Here is a 17,010-nt window from a genome sequence, read left to right as displayed (position 1 = left end):
ATAGTCTGCTTCTTCCACGGAGTGAAGCCACATAGCTGTTGCCAGAGAGCACTGACTTTTTCTTGTGGACAATTTGACTTCAAAGTAATTACCCGTGAGTAGAGCTGAAGCAGGAGAATTGGATTTTTAAACGTCTAATTTGGTATCGTAACGGGGAGGTTCAACACAGGTAGTCCGCCTTCCCCTTTTGTAAATAGACTGAAGCAATGAGGCTGCAAGCTGAGGTCTTGGAAAGCCCTTTGTAAAAGATTAAATTTCCATCAGTAAAGAACATTAACCCCCCCCCCTTGGAGGCAGGAAAAGAGGGGGGGAAGTTGTGGACTGCGTATGCCTGCAGGAGAGAGCGAAGAGAGCTAAAATACTGCCGCTCTGACCCTGGAAATGGGCTGCTAGCAGGACTGACGTTTTTTGTTCATTGACAGCGTTTAGAACGTTCATTGACAGCTAGCTAAATAAGAGAAATACATTGTTTCTACTGTTTCCGGCTGCTTTTAAAAACGAGTAAAAAGTAACTGAAAACTGAAACTAACTTTGGATTGTGTGTTTAAAAGAGGACATTACTGACTAATAGAAATAGAAATTGTACCCCCCTAGTGGAAGTTTTTGAAACTGGTTGCTTTACAAGAGCTGGGCTAGGGGAATTTCCAGCTGCAAGATAAAAAACTGTGAGACTCTGGGACTGACCTTGAATCTTTTGAGTGTTATGGCAAATGGAAAGGGAAAAACAGACCAGTCAACTGCTGAAAAAACATTAAGGTCTGGGAGGACTTGGCAGCAACCCAGGAGAGGCTCAACATCAGGCCTCCCTGCTCCTTCTGCTGCTGCTTTTGCACCAGGACACTCAAAACCAAGAGGAATGTCGACAGAAGAGGCCTTAGCGGTTGTATTAAATAGGATAAATGATTCACTGGAACAGCTTAACAGGAAAACAGACACTATAAATGTGAAAGTGGATGCTGCAACTACTAAAATTGACTTAATTACAGAAAGTATAAATAATCTGGGACAAAAGGTGAATACCAATACAGAAACCATCCAGAAATTGACACAGGAATCTACTTTGATACGGCAGACTGCGGAAGAAGCCAGAGAGAAAGCCGTTGCTGCTGAATGCAAAGTAACACAACTCGAGAGAGAGAGAGAGAGAGAGAGTCCCAGCCCTACAGAGGCAATTTGATGAACATAAGTTGACGCTTGCTATGATTGAACTTAAAGAAAAACAGACGAATTTGAGGATCAGAGCCCTACCTGAATTGGAGAAGAAAAGCTTGATAGATTTTCTCACACAGGAATTTGCTGACTTTTGGGACTTGGACTTGGACCAAGAAGAGTTTAGAATTGTGAGGGCCTTCAGACTTGGAAGAGGAGGGAAAAAAGAGAAGAATAGAATAAGAGACTGCTTGATCACTCTTTGAACTAAAGAAGAGAGAGATAGAATCTTGGGTTGGCTTTACCAGAAGAACCTAGAAGTACAACAGTTAAGAGTGGAAATTTTTAAAGACGTCCTGAAATATCTTTTGGATTTCAGGCCTAACTACAGAGATATTGTTGCCCTGCTGAGAAGGAATAAAATCATCTTTAGGTGGGAGTTCTCCCAAGGTTTATTCTTCAGTTTCAAAGGAAGGAAAATAAAAACAAGATCAGTAGAAGATAAAGTAAAGTTTTTGAATAAATACGAAGAAGATCTGCAGAAGGGACTTGGAAAAGAGCCAAGAGCATCGGATAGAAGATCACCAGGATGAAGTTGATGGACTATATGGAACTGGCGGAAATGACCGGCAGAATCCGAGACCAGGGAGAAGAGTCGGTGGAAGAAGACTGGAAAAAGTTTAAAGATTTTTTACGGAAATACTGTAAAATTAATGAATGTTAGAAAAATGTTGGAATGAAGTAATATGGCTTTAGTAGAAATGTTATAAGGAATTAAGTATAAATAGATTAATAGAGTATTAAAGGAAAAAATAACTTTAGAATGTGTTAAGATAATTATAGGATAGAAAACAGAGGAAGATGGAAATGAATTGCTGAAACAATTAATAGAGGTGGAATACAAAAAGGGAGGTGTGAGGAGGTCGCTCAAATAAGTGAATGAAAGAGAAGATTCTGAAATTGGTTGATGTGTTTTAAATTGTTTTTGTTTTGTTTTGTTAGTTTAATGTGTTAGTGTTAGTGCTTTTCTATTGTATTGTTCTTTTTTGTAGTGTTTAAATTGTTGGCAAAGTAATAAATATTATTTTCAAAAGAAAGAAAGAAAGAAAGAAACGTAAGCAAAGCAAAACCCTCACTCCACCCATGAGAATGTTGCTGAAATTTTCACTCATCTTCAATAACTTTCAAATGCAATTTCTATATCATTAATTGATGGAGAACGGTTAAAAATAATGTGACAGGTTTTTTTGTGTGTGCTTGAAACCCTGCACTATTCTGAAAACATACTTTTCAAACAGTGTAATCCATAGCCCAGAAAGTTCTTGGAGTGAAGTCAGTAACAATATATTTATCGGATCAATAGGAACTAACCAGTTAAAGCACGAATATTTCAACTTAACTGGCCACACAATCCTATGCAATTTTTTTAAGGAAGTTAGCTCCATTGAGTTCAGTGGCACCTACCTCTGAATAGAAAGCAGGACTGCACAACTCACTATGGATCAAAATTAAGACTTCATTAAGATTTACAGAACAATCCTGTTTTCATGAAACATTTTCAACGCTGCCCGTTTTCAGAGCAGACAGTTTTAAAAAGAAAGTCAAGTACAAAAAAGGAAATAGTTTATTTCCATTTTATTTATTTATTGCTTTATTTCATTACCACGTTGTATCATGATCATCATTTTGCATTATGTTTGGTCCCACTGTGAAATGTTTTTCTGTAAACAACATAAAAATACAAAAAGGAGGAGACAAATTACATAATAAAAGAAAAACAAACCAATAACTTGTCTTGCCCCCAAACACATTTAAAAGACCATAGAATGATCATGAGGCCAAGGCCTGGTTGTAGAGAGATGTTTTCACCTGGCCCTTAAAGATATGTAATGAAGGTGCCAGGTGAGCCTCTCTGGGGAGAGAATTCCACAAACAGGGAGCCACTGCAGAAAAGGCCCTTTCTTGTGTTGCCACCCTCTGAACCTCTTGTGGAAGAGGCTCAAGTGATGATTGCAGGGTCACTACCAAGCAAGCAACAACTATATGAAAAATAATTTATTGTTAATCCCTTTCCCCAAGGTATGGAGACATGTTAAAGTGTCTCATGCAACACGTTTGTCAACATGACTAAGAATCATTTCCATTAATCACAGTTCTTATAAATTTTGGTAAACCATTAAAAGGAAATGCATTGAAATTCAACCAAGGGGAAGCGAGGAAGTCACTTAACAATGTTAAGAAGTGTAATTTTTAATAAGGTTATGATTTTTGTTTGTTATATGTGTTTGTTTATAATTTTGTGAAAATAAATTAAAAAAATTGGGGGGGGGGGAATCATTTCCACTAATACTGCCTTTTTTTCATTTCTGATACATTCTGTGTGCGCCGTGAATTGATTTTGAGGAGACGCTGCCATAAAAGGAGCATGGAGAAACTCTAAATCTTTTCCTAAGCTTTTGGCGCCCTCATGTGTCTAGTCCTGTTTAAGGCTAGAGAATTTTTTTTTTTTTTTTTTTTTGTCAATCACATCCTTGCAAAATGGGAAGAGCAACTGGCACTGTGTGTGTCACAGTTTGTACTTGACGGGCAGGTATCAACTGGCATTCTTTTCACAAGTATGTTGAAATAACACAAAGAACATGATTAAAAAATAATTGCTTGGTTGCCAGGAAGTAGCATGGCTTAGCTTTTCCTTTACAGCAGTGGCAGGAGGCAGGTAGAGTTAGGCTTACCAGATATCCCTGGTTCCCGGGCACAGTCCTCAGATTCACCAATCTGTCCCTGGACAAAATCCATCCCCGGAATGTCCCCAGAATTTAATTAATGTCCCCTGATTTTTCCCAGAGAATGGGAAAGCCAAGCTGAGGAGGTGCAGGACAAGGCCCTTCTCTCACACACTGGGCCACCGCTCTTGCCCTCCAAGCAGCTGCCCCACCCACCTGTCACTCTCCTTGGGCATCCCCAAATACCACCAGCAGCAGCAGCCCCAGCAGCAGCCAGAGGCACAGCACGCTCGGTGATGGCCACAGCACCAGCAGCAAGAAGGTGCTTGGCACCTCCACCGCTGCACCATTGGGTGGTCTCACTGCTCTTCTGCACAGAGCCCGACCTCTCTGGCTGTGTGGCACACGGGGAGAGAGAGGGAGAGAGAGAGAGAGAGAGAGAGAGAGAGAGAAGAGAGAGGGAGGGAGGGAGGAAGGGAGGGAGGGAGGGAGGGAGGCGGAGGCAAGCTGTGCCCCCTGCGGTGGGAGCAAGTCAGCGGGGCCTGTCGCAAATTCCTCGCGGCGCTTTTAGCAGAATGCTCAGAGTCCCAGGTACTTTAGTGCAGTATTTATTATTGTGAGCTAAATATATATACAAATATCTACAGAAGCAGTTCATATAATCAGACAGAGTACCTGGCTGCACCTTGAGGCAAAAAGAAGACACTTCTCTACACCGCCACAATTACTATTGGACAGGCTTCCCTTTTAAACTGGTGACAGCCAATCACATTCTGACCCAGCACCTCCACAGAGAGTATTGCACCAGCCTGTTGTATAATCTAGCAAACTGAAGCCTGCAGACTTACTTACACAGCATCCTGTGAATCCCAACAGGGCCAGCGGTGTGACCAGCAGGAGGAGGGAAGAGACGTGCAATGGACGGCGCTTGGCTAGGTGAGGAGGAGAGAAGAGAGGGATTGGGGGGTGGTGACAAGATGCTTCGGAGAGGCAAGATTGGGTTGCTTTACCCACTGAGGAAGTGAGGAGGGGAGAGGGAGAGATTTTGCTAGATTTCACTGAGGGTGGCAACCCCAGGAAGTGTTGGCTTGACAACAGTGCATTATGAAAAGGATATAGGGTATTAGTAGACCAGAAGCTTAATATGCTTCAACTGGCTGAGGCAGCAGTAAAAAATGATAATGTAATTCTAGGCTGCATCAACAGAAGTACAGTGTCCAGATCAAGGGAATAGTACCCTATTCTACCTCTAATAGTACCCTATTCTACCTTGGTCAGGCCACACCTGGAGTCCTTTGTCCAGTTCTGGGCACCACAGTTTAAAAAGGATATGGACAAGCTGGAATGTGTGCCGAGAAGGTCAGCCAATATGATATTGGGTCTGGAAACCAAGCCTTATGAGCCGAGGCAAATCTGGGTTGGCCCGGTTGGTTCTGTCAAGAGCGCCGGGGGTGGGGTGGGGACAAAAATCATGCCTTGCTACTCTGGCATGGTGTGGCTAGAAGCCCACACACTCCCTGGACTGCTCCTCCACTGCTCTGGGTGACCAGGTGAGATTTGCAGGCTCCTCTGGCAAGGGCACATGAAGCAGAGGACACCGATACAGCTCCTTGCCAAGGAATTGTAGCTCTGTGAAGGGAATGGGAGTCTCCGAGCAACTCGCACTAGCCTTGCCAAACTACACTTGCCAGGATCTTTGGGGGAACCCATGACTGTTTCAAGTTGTATGAAATTCAGTGTAGCCCATAGGCGCCGACTCCATGGGGCTTGAGGGGGCCCGAGCCCCCTCAAAAATTCGTTTGGGGGGGCTCCGCCCCCCCAATAATCTCCGGCGCCCCTCCAGCAGAGCGCCATCGCCGCCCCTCCCCCAGCCCAAAATGCACAGGGAGGGGCGGGCTGCATGCCTCCTGCCCTCCCTCCCGAGCAAAAGCTCCACCCAATTTCCTTTGGAGCTGATTAATAGGCGCAGCACGCTCTCCCCTATTCGCTCACGAGGAGGCGGCGCCACTTTATTTGCATATTCATGAGCTTATTTATTATTCATGAGCTTTCCCGGGCCCCCCCAATATTTTTTATAAGTCCGCGTCCCTGGTGTAGCCCATTTAGCACCATCCACACACCAGAGGGAACTGTGAGCTTAGAGTAACCTCAAGGTCAGCAGCACTCCCCAAAAATCTTTAGGGTGGGAAATCCTCAAGGGGGACCAAGGCCCCAAACAGCCCAATGTGGACTGGTCACAAAATGCTCAGAAATAGCTCAAAAATGTCCAATTTCTTTGCAAAAAAAGCTCAACAACTTCTAAAAACAGGTAGGTAGCTGTGTTGTTCTAACTCAATCGAAATGTATTTAAAAATATAACAAAATTGTCCAGTAGCACCTTAGAGACCAACTAAGTTTGTTCTGGGTATAAGCTGTCTGAAGAAGCTTATACCCAGAACAAACTTATTTTAAAATTCTTTTTTTAAAAAAGTGTCCCCGGATTCATTGAAAAAAATCTGGTAACCATAGGTAGAGTGGAATCTACTCACATGCTGATTTGGGCTTGTATCTCAAGACATCAGAAGCTGTCTTGGGGCTTGTCCACACTTGACTTCTTCTGTGCCTAGGGAGGGCAGCTTCATGTGGATTCTGCTTGCCCTCTGCTTCCTATGCACAGATCTGAGCAGCTTTCCATTTGCTCTGCCATGTCCTCCCAGGGAAACCCAAGTTACATTTGCTCTGATTCAGCAGTAAAGGGCAGGTTTTCCGAGGAGAAAACAGCAAGGCAAGCAGTTGTGTGAATGATCGGATCCCAGCCAAGCAAAGCTGCTCAAAGGGAACACAGCGTCCTTCTCACACAGCCTTCCCTGAGCCAGCTCAGCTTTATGAGACTGGGACTGGATCAGATCCCAGCCTTGCAAAGGAGCACAGGGCTAGTTTGGGGAGGGTGGCATGAGTAGGTCCAGTTGTGGCCGACTCTGGGGTTGCGGCACTCATCTCACTTTATTGGCCAAGGCAGCCAGCGTACAGCTTCCGGTTCAAGTGGCCAGCATGACTAAGCTGCTTCTGGCAAAACAGAGCAGCGCACAGAAATGCCGTTTACCTTCCCGCCGGAGCGGTACCTATTTATCTACTTGCACTTTGACGTGCTTTCAAACTGCTAGGTTGGCAGGAACTGGGACCGAGCAACGGGAGCTCACCCCGTCACGGGGATTTGAACCGCCGACCTTCTGATCGGCAAGTCCTAGGCTCTGTGGCATGAGTAGCGCCCCCTAGACACACCCAGGGCGATTGCCCCAGCAGTGCTCCTCATGCACTCCTCATACAAGGAGTACAGATCTTAGCACCTCTGCTGGTTGTCGTTTTATACATTTGCCTATTTCTGCCTAACTTGCCAAAGCAAAGTGAGGAGCATGTTCTGAACTGACTTCCAAGACATGTAAAAAAGAAAGCAAGATAGTAACTGATGGTCAGTTTGCACAATGAATGGAATGAAATGGCACTCACCCAGGGCCTGTGTTCCTCTGGAAAACTGAGACATGGTGGAAGCTGTTGTAGCTTAAAAAAATGGTTTATTCACCTATTTACACCTCCAGTCTGCATGGAGGGGGTCCAGAACTTACAGCATGGTCATTTCAAGAGGGGCTTGTCCTCCCACAGCAGTGCAGCATCAGAACTCCCAACCTGCCTTCAGTCAGCCTGCCCAAGATGGATCCCAGTCATTGTTCTCCTTCATCCCATAACACCTTGCTCAAAAACCCTCTTGGCCTAGCTGCAGGCAGGGTCGTCCTCTTATATACCTGCTGGGATTGACAAGGCATCTGATCATCACCTGAATCTCATAGCTCTCTTGATTAGTTATCATTTAACTCTTGGGAGAAATAATTAGCATCACACGTGATGTGCATGGAAGTTGCCAAATCAATTAACCATCTAGAAGGGTTACTGTTAATAGCACCAGTTTTCCTATAAGTTGATATTGCTGGATAGTTCTGATGAACTGCAAAAGCATTTTAAGTTTGCTTTCTGTTGCTACCCTGGAACTTTTCTTTATTAGTGCTACTTTGTTTTGTACAATTCCTTGCAAATGAAGGAAAACAACTTTTCTGCTTGTATATGTTGATAATATAATTTTGGTTACTAAGGACAAACAAGATTGTACAAAAACAAGATTGGGTGCAGGCCTGGCCAGGACATAGGCATCCTGACTGTGACAAAGGTGACCTGTGTGCTTGCTTGGTTGATTAACAGCTGTTGGGAACTTCAAGGTCCCTGCTCTTCCTTCTTATGCTCTTTGTATTGGACCTGGAGACTCCAATAGAGAGCATTCCATGTCAAGAAGGAGGGCAAGTGGGCACTCTATCAAATGACAGGGCAGGAGTTATACGGAGCAGGGACATTTCACTGGTGGTGCCCATTGTATGCCTCGCTCTTCCCAGACCTACTCTCTTTTGGCATGTATTTTGGAGCTTTATAATTTAGGAAGACAATGGAAGAAATGGTTGACAAGTCTTATCAGTCACTGATGTATGAGCAGATTTTATTTGCTGCTATTCTGGGCTCACCTAATAGCAACAGTTCTGCTACTCCTCCTTGCCAAAGTTGCGCTTTGTGTGTGGAGGGAAAGTGGTGGGTTTAACCCTTTGCGTGGAAGCCCGCTCTCATTTCATTTTAAAGCACATAAATATATATCAGTCACCCCCACCTCCAAGCAGTCTCCGCTTTTCTTTTCCCCCCAACCGCGATGGATGACGAGAAGGGCAGATGCCAGGAGCGCAAAAAGTGTAGCACAACAAGCAAGCCGGACGGGAGATGTGATTGGGGGCAGGGGGGAAGTGTTTCCAAGCCTCAGCCCCCACCCCAAAAGCAATCGCCATGAATGAACTGCCGCCGCCCCAAAAAACACAGATACCGAGCAAGCCCTACGGCGTGCCTAGAAGAAAGGAGGAAGAAGAGCCGAGCAGAGGAAGAGAAGGAAGAAGAGGAGACAACAGCTTGCTACCTACCTCCCCCCCCCTTTGCAACCTGCTGCCCGCTCCAGCCCCGCTTGCGCTGCTTGTCTTTTTTTTTTTTTTTTTTTTTGCAAATCTATACAATATTGCGCTTGACCTTCCCAGATCGCCAGAGCCGCCGGTGCGAGGCGAGAAGCCGAGGGGAGAGCAGCAGAGCCGGTGTGAGGCCCCAGCCGAGTGGGCAGGGCTCAAGTCGCCCGCTGCCCAGAAACTGGATGGGGATGGGAGCAGAGAAGAGAGAGACCCTGTCTGGGCAGAGGCGAGGTCACGTGGCGGGGAGCCATGCTCACCTCTTGCGAAAGAGAGGAGGCGGCGGAGGGTCTCTGTCCAACATGTCACACCACCGCCAAGCTCCCGGAGTGCGCATGGGTGCGCCCCCCCAACACAGTTGGAGCCTCCCTCCTCCCTGGCCGGCAAGGAGGGAGGGAGAGGAGCTGCTTCTTTTGAAACCCGGGAAATTTAAGGGACTTTATCAATCTAGGACAGCAGCGGGACATGGTGCTGGGATAAGGGACTGTCCCGCCAAATAAGGGACGGTTGCCAGCTATGCCCAGAAGAAGGCTGGAGAAAGAAGGGTGTGTGTGTGCGCGCGCGTGTAAACCTCTGGCCTTTTGTACAGCTGGAAATGTCACCTACTGTACATTTTCTCACCTGGCCTCACTTAGCACCAGCACGCTGTCCCCATAATGTTGCCCCAATGCAGCCCTTGTATTGAAAAGGTTTCCCCACCATTGGGGTAAATGAAAGTCAAAAAGCCCGGTATGTATTTGTTTCCCTACAGTTCCCTTTTCTCAAGCGGAGACGCACTTGGGAAGTTACATGTTTCTTTGAAGGTTGAGATGCCTATTTCCTCCCACAGTTAGTGTGTTTTACAGTGCAGCATGACAGCATGATTTTTATTGAAAATTAATTGTACAATTTCTCGTTCTTTCTCTAGTAACACTGGCTTACCCTTTCTGAACCAGGCGTGGGGAAAATGAGCCAACACTACCATCTGCTGGTAGTAAATCATATATATTCCTCCTGGATTCACCATGATCTGTTATCTCACTGTTGCAATTGCTTGGTTTATTTTTTTTCATACAGAGAGAGCTTTGAATTATATCCTTGCATTGAAAAGTTCACAAGGTGGTATTCCCTTATTTAAAAAAGAAAAAGTTCAGAAGAAGAGGTGCATCTGAGAAAGTGGACTATGGTCCATGAAAGCTTATGCCATAAAAAAATTGGTTGTATTCAGGGTCCTACAAGAATTAATTGCTGCTCATTTTGTTGCTTTTAATGAACTGCTCATTTGTATGATATATATTTGACGATGACTGTTCCTTGATTTATGTTTTCTGATGCTCCGAGTACGTTAGAAGGAGAATAGGATATAGAAATAAATAAACTTAGGTTTTCTGAGATTTTGCTGCAATAGACGAACGTCGCTGGAAATTTTGCCACTGATATCGAGCCCTACAAATCATAGAATCACAGAATTCCCAGTTTCACCCAGACTTGGGAATTGGATTGCAGCTTGTCTGCCTATTTGTCCGATGGCAGGCAGGCTGCAGCCCCAGTCCCAACACTGGGGCAGATCCGACTGAAGCAGCAGGCTTCACTCTGGTTCGCCCCATGGATTTTAAGAAATAATTTTACAATTTCAAGCTTCAAGGTGTCATATTCACAACAACATATTTCTTTACAATGTTGTAGGATGTAGGTAGAAATAAAGATACATAAAAGAATGTAAATTTGTCATGGCATCCTTTTGTTTGTTTGTTTGCTTAAAGAAGGTAGATTTCCATGGGGGGGGGGGTCCTGAGTTATTTATTTATTTATTTTCTGAAAAGGGAGTGGTAGGCCAAATAAGTTTGGAAACCTCTGATGTAAATGTTTCACATTTTATCAAAACTCAAAGCATAGGCATGGTGTCCAAACGTAACCACTTCTTCCTTAAAAGAAAGCTTTCTCTAGTCCTTCCATAGAAAACAAGACATTCCAAACTGACAACTGATGTAGCTATAGATATAGATGCAGAAAGATAGATATCCAACTTCTGCTAATGTGGGCACATGCAAATGTTTGTAGTACAGTACAGTGGAACCTCGGTTCCCGAACACCCACACTGTCGAACGTTTCAGTTCTCGAACGCCAAAAACCTGGAAGTAAATGCTTCCATTTTTGAACGTTCCTTGGAACTTGAACGTCTAACACAGCTTCCGCTGAGTGCAAGAAGCTCTTGCAACCAAACAGAAGCCACACCTCGGTAGTTAAATGTTTCAGAAGTCGAACGGTCTTCCAGAATGGATTACATTTGACAACTGAGGTATCACTGTACATTAAATTCTTTTCTGTATGTATGTATGTATGTATGTATGACAAAGAACTCTGTGCAACACAAAACTTGGCATGTTCTGAATTTATCCCACACAATTTCTCCCTTTTCTTATTCAAGATCTTCTATGCCCTGGGGACTAAACAGTCTATTTCAAGCCTCCTATGATCACCTGATACACTGGGTGCCTTTGACTCCCATGGTTCTGCTCACATTGCTGACCGTCAGTGGAAGGAAACAGCCAGAGAACAATCTTAGAGAGTGCTAGGCAACATAATAGCAGGTGCTACAGCAGATCTCAACCTATAATTTGGAAAGCTCCAAAAGCAACTGCTGCAGTTCTTTAACACAAATGCAAGCCATAACTAGCAGAGTTCTTAAGATATTGTGTTCCCCCAATTTACACCTTGCCCATGAAAAGATTTGTTACTTGATGCTAACAAGTTCGGGAGAGTTGTTTTCCTTTGTTTGCTTTTAATAAGATGATCCCAGTTTAGTTGACTTCAATGGAATTACAGGAAGGTCTGCCCATCAAATGATTAATCCATTTCTTGAACAGATTTAGCCCCCCCAAAAGCCTGCAAGGATCAAGAGATTGAAAACACCCTTCTTTTGATCACAGGGTTTGATGGTTCAATGGGGAAGAGATTTTTGCTATGTTTGCAATAGACTAGCTTTCTTTCTCATGTTAGCTACTACTCATTCTTTCTTGCAGGAGAGTGTTTTCTTCACACCCCTCCGAAATGAGGACAAGCTAGAGCCTAGCATATGCTGCAGAGTCTTCTATGACTCCTGTCTGCCAAGCAGGGAGGCATTATTCAAAAGCAGAAAAATCAAAGAAGACAAAGAAACCACCTAGAGTAGGGAACTAAAGTGCAGTTCTTTGATTTCCATGTGATATTATGTTGTTTTGCAAAGAATAATTGAGCACCTTCACTACCCCTTTGTGTGGTCTGGCTGTACTGAAGCTCTGACACAGCTGGAGCTTTCTGACACAGAAAATTTATTTGCCCTAGCAAGCAGTTCCCATAATGTACCATGTTTGGACTCACAGCATTTCTGACAAGAGAAAAGTCCAATATGGATGCTGAGCAGAAAAACTTGTGAGGTGCAGGAGGAAACAGGAACATGGGCACCTGATGGCCTGATTGCAGTGCTGTCTATTGCTGGGAAAACAACTTTACTCAGTGACACAACCCTGGTACGCATCCCTATTACAAAACCCTATTATAAAATATCATCATAAAATATGATCTCCGTTTGGCATGTGTCAAATGCCATGGTCCAGCTGATTCCACTTCATGCCATATTCTTAGGTTTGTTGGATGAGAACAGCTTCAGCTCCTGGTTATAATTGTTTTAATTATACTGCATTTCCCCTACTGCCTTGAAAACTCCAATTAATATGTATGTATATATGATGGATGACTCAGTCTGCTTAGCACAGTGGCATCAGATGGCGCTTGTTTATACAAGTGCTTTTTTACTTTTTTATTTTGTTTTTTGCTTAGCTCACATCTCTGTTGCAACAAAGCCAGCTGCATTCAAACAGAGAGAGGGGGAGAGGGAGAGACAGAGAATGCAGTTCAGCAAACTGGCAGGGCAGGAGAAGAGGGGAAGCTTGTTCGAAACCTGAGTTGGCTATGGAGCTTGTTCGAAACCTGAGTTGGCCTTAAGAATCTCCAAGCAAAAATGCTGGATGGCTGATGTAAGTTTATGGGTGATTTGATATTCTGCCACTTGCTAGATAATGAACTGGCTGGGCCATCTGCCCTTGGAGAGGTGTAAGATGGCAGTGAACCCATCATTTGCTTTTTTTTTTGCTAGAAATATATATTGAATGCTGATATCTGGACATTTTGCTTATGTTTTAATGAGCTAAGATGATACTTCAAGCTAGATTTCCCTCCCACTGGTTTGGAAAATTGTTGCTTAAAAAATAGTAATAATCCAGAGTCTTTGGAGCTTTTTGTCTTGTCATCAGGCAGGCTACTATTTTTCTTCCATTCTTTTCCTTGTTGCCTCATTTGAGGACCCTTAGCCAAAGTTGCAGGATAAAATACTCAGAGCTGAAGTTGATTGCATGGAAATAAATTCCAATCAGTGAGTGAGCCCTGCTCTCCAGAGGGAGAGTGCACTGAAACTAAGAGCAAATAAAGAGGGGATATAATCTTTATGGGGGAGGGGGTATTTCCTCCAGAAATGTTGTGTGCATAGCAGAATTTAAATGCATGGACAAGCATTGCCCCTGTAAAATTCAGATTATAAGAAATACACAGTGGCAAAGAGGATCTTGTCTGGTTACTGACTTAAGAGAGTGTTTCAGCTATAGAACAAACTACTTCAGGACATGGTGAGCGCTCTTTGCTAGAAGCATTTAAGCAGAAGCTGGGAGACCAGCTGTCGGGGATTCATCTTTAGCCATTGATCCTTGCAGGGGGGAAGAGCTGGTCAGGAAGACCTCTAAAATTCCTTCCAATTCTAGGATCAAATGCTAGGATTCTGTGCACCTCACAAATATGCATGAATCTAGCTCTTAAACCAAAACGTAACAGTCCAATCATGATTTTGATTATTTCTAATTATATTTTATTAAGTTTCAACATTTTTAACATATGCAGTCAAAACACAATTTCATCTTTTCTCTTGTTTTTGTCGACTTCCCATCCCTTTTCCCCATGGAGTTGCTGTTTCTCTCCTTCTGCTGCACCCTATCTTCATATTTTTTTTTTAAAATGATATTTATTCAAATTTTCAAAAATACAAAAAGAAAAATCAGGGGAAAAAAAAAAACATCAACATCAAAATCACATAATAGTAAAAGAAAAAAAGGAAAAACAAACAAAAAGAAGCTATAAATTCAAATTTACATCCTTTTATTATCTTGTGTCTTAGACCTCCTCACGCCTCCCTTTTTGTATTCCAATTTATTGATTATTTCAGCAAATTCTTCCCATGCTTTTCAGTTATTATTTAGATAATTTATCTAACAATCTATCTCAATTTACCATTATTATCTTTAATTTTATCTTCCCTCAAACCCATAAACTTTTAAATTTTAGAATTTAAACCATATTTGTACTTAACACCTTCAAATCTTCTGCTAAAGCCAATTAAATCCTTTCCAGCACAATCTATTATTTCATTAATATTACTCAGAAATAAAAAGATACACAAAAGAAAGTTCTCTTATAATTTTGTCCATCGTCCCTTCCTCCTAGTTTCGGGTTATGTCAGTCCTTATTTCCCTTTAAATCTTAGCCATCAGTCCGGTGTTCTAATGTCTGAGGCTCTCAAATCACTTCCAAGCCCCCTCTGCTGGCTTTCTTGTTCCTTGTGCCTTGTTGAAATCTTTCGTAATTTCTTCCCTTTCTCCTTGGGGGATGGGTCTCTGGGGAGTTCCATACAGTCGTAATCTCCATTTTCCTTCATCAAATTGTTCCATTCCCCACAGTCCCACTCCCCTTTGCTAATTTTGTAATCCAAGCAATAATTGATCCGGAAGAACTTATCGTCTTGTTTCACAGTCCCACTAGAGCCAAGGATTCCCTTAACTCTGAAAGCTTGTACGCACCCTTTGGGTTCAATGACTTTAAATCTCTCACTTTGTGGTTTTTGAGGTGCAATGACAATTTTTCCATCTTCCACTGCCCTTGGATTTGCCTTGAGTCAGTTTCCTGAGTCGGTTGCTGTGTAGTTTCTCTCTCTTCTTCTCCTGTCAATTCATACTTTCTGGCTACAGCAGCCATAGAATCCAATTTTTCATCCACCAAGTTCATATCCTCATGCAGCTGCTGCAGCAAAGCATATATTTTGCCAAGGGCAGAAAGTGGAGTTTCCTTCCCACTCATTTCTGGTCAAGGTCAAGTATCTGGTCCCACGCTGATTCTCACAGCTGTTATGTCTCTCCCTGTGGGCTGCAACAAAGAAACTGGCAAACTCCCTCTAGAGGACACAGCTTCTATTTAACCTCCATCTTTAAAATGTATCCAACAAGGGAAAATTTACTTTCAATCTCCTGGTACCTTGTTTCCTTGCAATAAACAAAAGCAGCAGAGAGCAACATAAAAGTCAATTTGCTGTCTGACCAAATATAATCCGTTTTCTTAAAAAATTTCTGTCCTGACGTCCCGTCCCCAGGTTTGGGGCAATGGAAATTTATGTTCCTCTATTCTTTCCCTGCAGGATTAAGCAGTCATAGTTCTTCCCCCCCCCCCTTTCCTCCTGCTGTCAAGGGGGTTTTAATGATCATAGGTGCAGGAAATTTCAATCTTAAAGTCAAATTCCAGGCTATTTAGCATATACAATCTTTGCTTCAGTCTGTTTACAAAAAGCGGAAGGCGGACTTCCTGTTTAGACCTTCCCACTTCGTTACCTAATTCAGAAAAAAAAATTCTTAGCCAAATCTTCCGTTTTTACTCACAGGTACTTGTTTAGAGTCTAAATGTCATCAGAAAAAAGTCAGCGCTCTCCGGCGATGGCTGTGCGGCTTCCCTCCGTGAAAGTAGCAGTCGGTTCGATGCACCGTGCTGCTCCCCCCACTTCACTCCAGCGCCCCAAAAAGGGGTTTCCCGACGAGTAGGGGAGGCGCTCTTGGCGCTCTGCCGAACCCCACATCCCCAGGCTCCTCCGCCTGGGGTTTCTAGCAGGTCCCTACCTTCGCCGCGGTGGAAAGACCCAGCTTTCACGGAGCCCGTTCCTCCGGTCATAGGAACTCTGCCATTCACCGATGGCGCTAACCCAGAAGTCTGCACCCTATCTTCAAATCATAACCACAGTATTATAATCTAATTCCTTCTGTTGCTCATAAATCAAATCCTGCTTGCACATTCCCCATATTGTAATATTCCCTGCAAAATAGTCCAAAAAAGTCACCCATTCTTCCATAAAACACGCATTAGATTCTCTAAATTTTGCTGTTCGTTTTGCCAGTTCTGCATAGTCCATTATCTTACTTATCCATGAGGATCGAATAGGAAACATGATGTCATGTAAAATAGTATACAATACTGATCCAGATATCTAATAAAGGGGCAAACTGACTGCAGGGCAATCCTTACAATGGGCATGAATGACATATATGACCAGCACAGGGCAGATGCTGTGGCTAGGGCACACTGCAGGCCCAGCGCCACTTGCGGGGCTAGTGCCTGCCAGTTGTGTCCTTCTCGGCCCCCCTCTGGCAGCTGGAGGGGGGTGCAGCAGCTTGGCACTCTGAGAGCCCAGCCCCAGGCCACACTGCTTTGGGGAGCAGCATGCCAGGCTCTGGGGCGTCTGGACTTATGCATCACCTTGGGCTTAGGCGTGCCACCCCTAAAGGTAAGTGCCACCGGGGGCACCCTGCCATCTTGCCCCCTAGCTATGCTACTGTGTCACAGACTCTTCTTGTCCACTAACCCATTATCTATTCAGCTCCTGACATCTCCTCCTCCTCCCAGTCTTCTCCCTCCCCCCCCTCCCAACCACTCATTGTTGTCCCACTACAAATCCTCTGGCTCTTAGCCTTCTTCCCTTGTGGGTTCCCCAACTGGTGCCTCTCACCACTCGTGCATCCAGCCAGTCAATGGCATTAAAGGGACCCCTGACCATTAGGTCCAGTCATGACCGACTCTGGGGTTGCGGCGCTCATCTCGCTTTATTGGCCGAGGGAGCCGGCGTACAGCTTCCGGGTCACGTGGCCAGCATGACTAAGCCGCTTCTGGTGAACCAGAGCAGCACACGGAAACACTGTTTACCTTCCCGCCAGAGTGGTACCTATTTATCTACTTGCACTTTGACATGCTTTCGAACTGCTAGGTTGGCAGGAGCAGGGACCGAGTAACAGGAGCTC

At 44.1% G+C, this 17,010-nt stretch overlaps 1 protein-coding gene across 2 annotated transcripts in view; it reads left to right on the top strand.

Moving 5' to 3' along the window:
- The first annotated feature begins 4,566 nt into the window (after positions 1-4,566).
- Positions 4,567-17,010, top strand: part of GCNT2 (glucosaminyl (N-acetyl) transferase 2 (I blood group)) — a 49,521-nt gene continuing 37,077 nt past the window's right edge. The window contains exon 1 of one of the 2 annotated variants that reach the window (XM_081873121.1): positions 4,567-4,808. In XM_081873121.1, coding sequence (XP_081729247.1) covers positions 4,790-4,808 — 19 coding nt within the window. In that variant the 5' untranslated portion in view covers positions 4,567-4,789. Of the gene's footprint in view, positions 4,809-12,809; positions 12,889-17,010 lie in introns of those variants that run through there. The other variant, XM_081873122.1, reaches the window with a different exon arrangement.

Source organism: Podarcis erhardii (genome assembly GCF_964252035.2).
Source record: "Podarcis erhardii genome assembly, chromosome: 8".
Classification (NCBI taxonomy): domain Eukaryota; kingdom Metazoa; phylum Chordata; class Lepidosauria; order Squamata; family Lacertidae; genus Podarcis; species Podarcis erhardii.
Note: the sequence above shows the minus strand (reverse complement) of the source record. Positions and strands in the feature narration are given on the sequence as shown.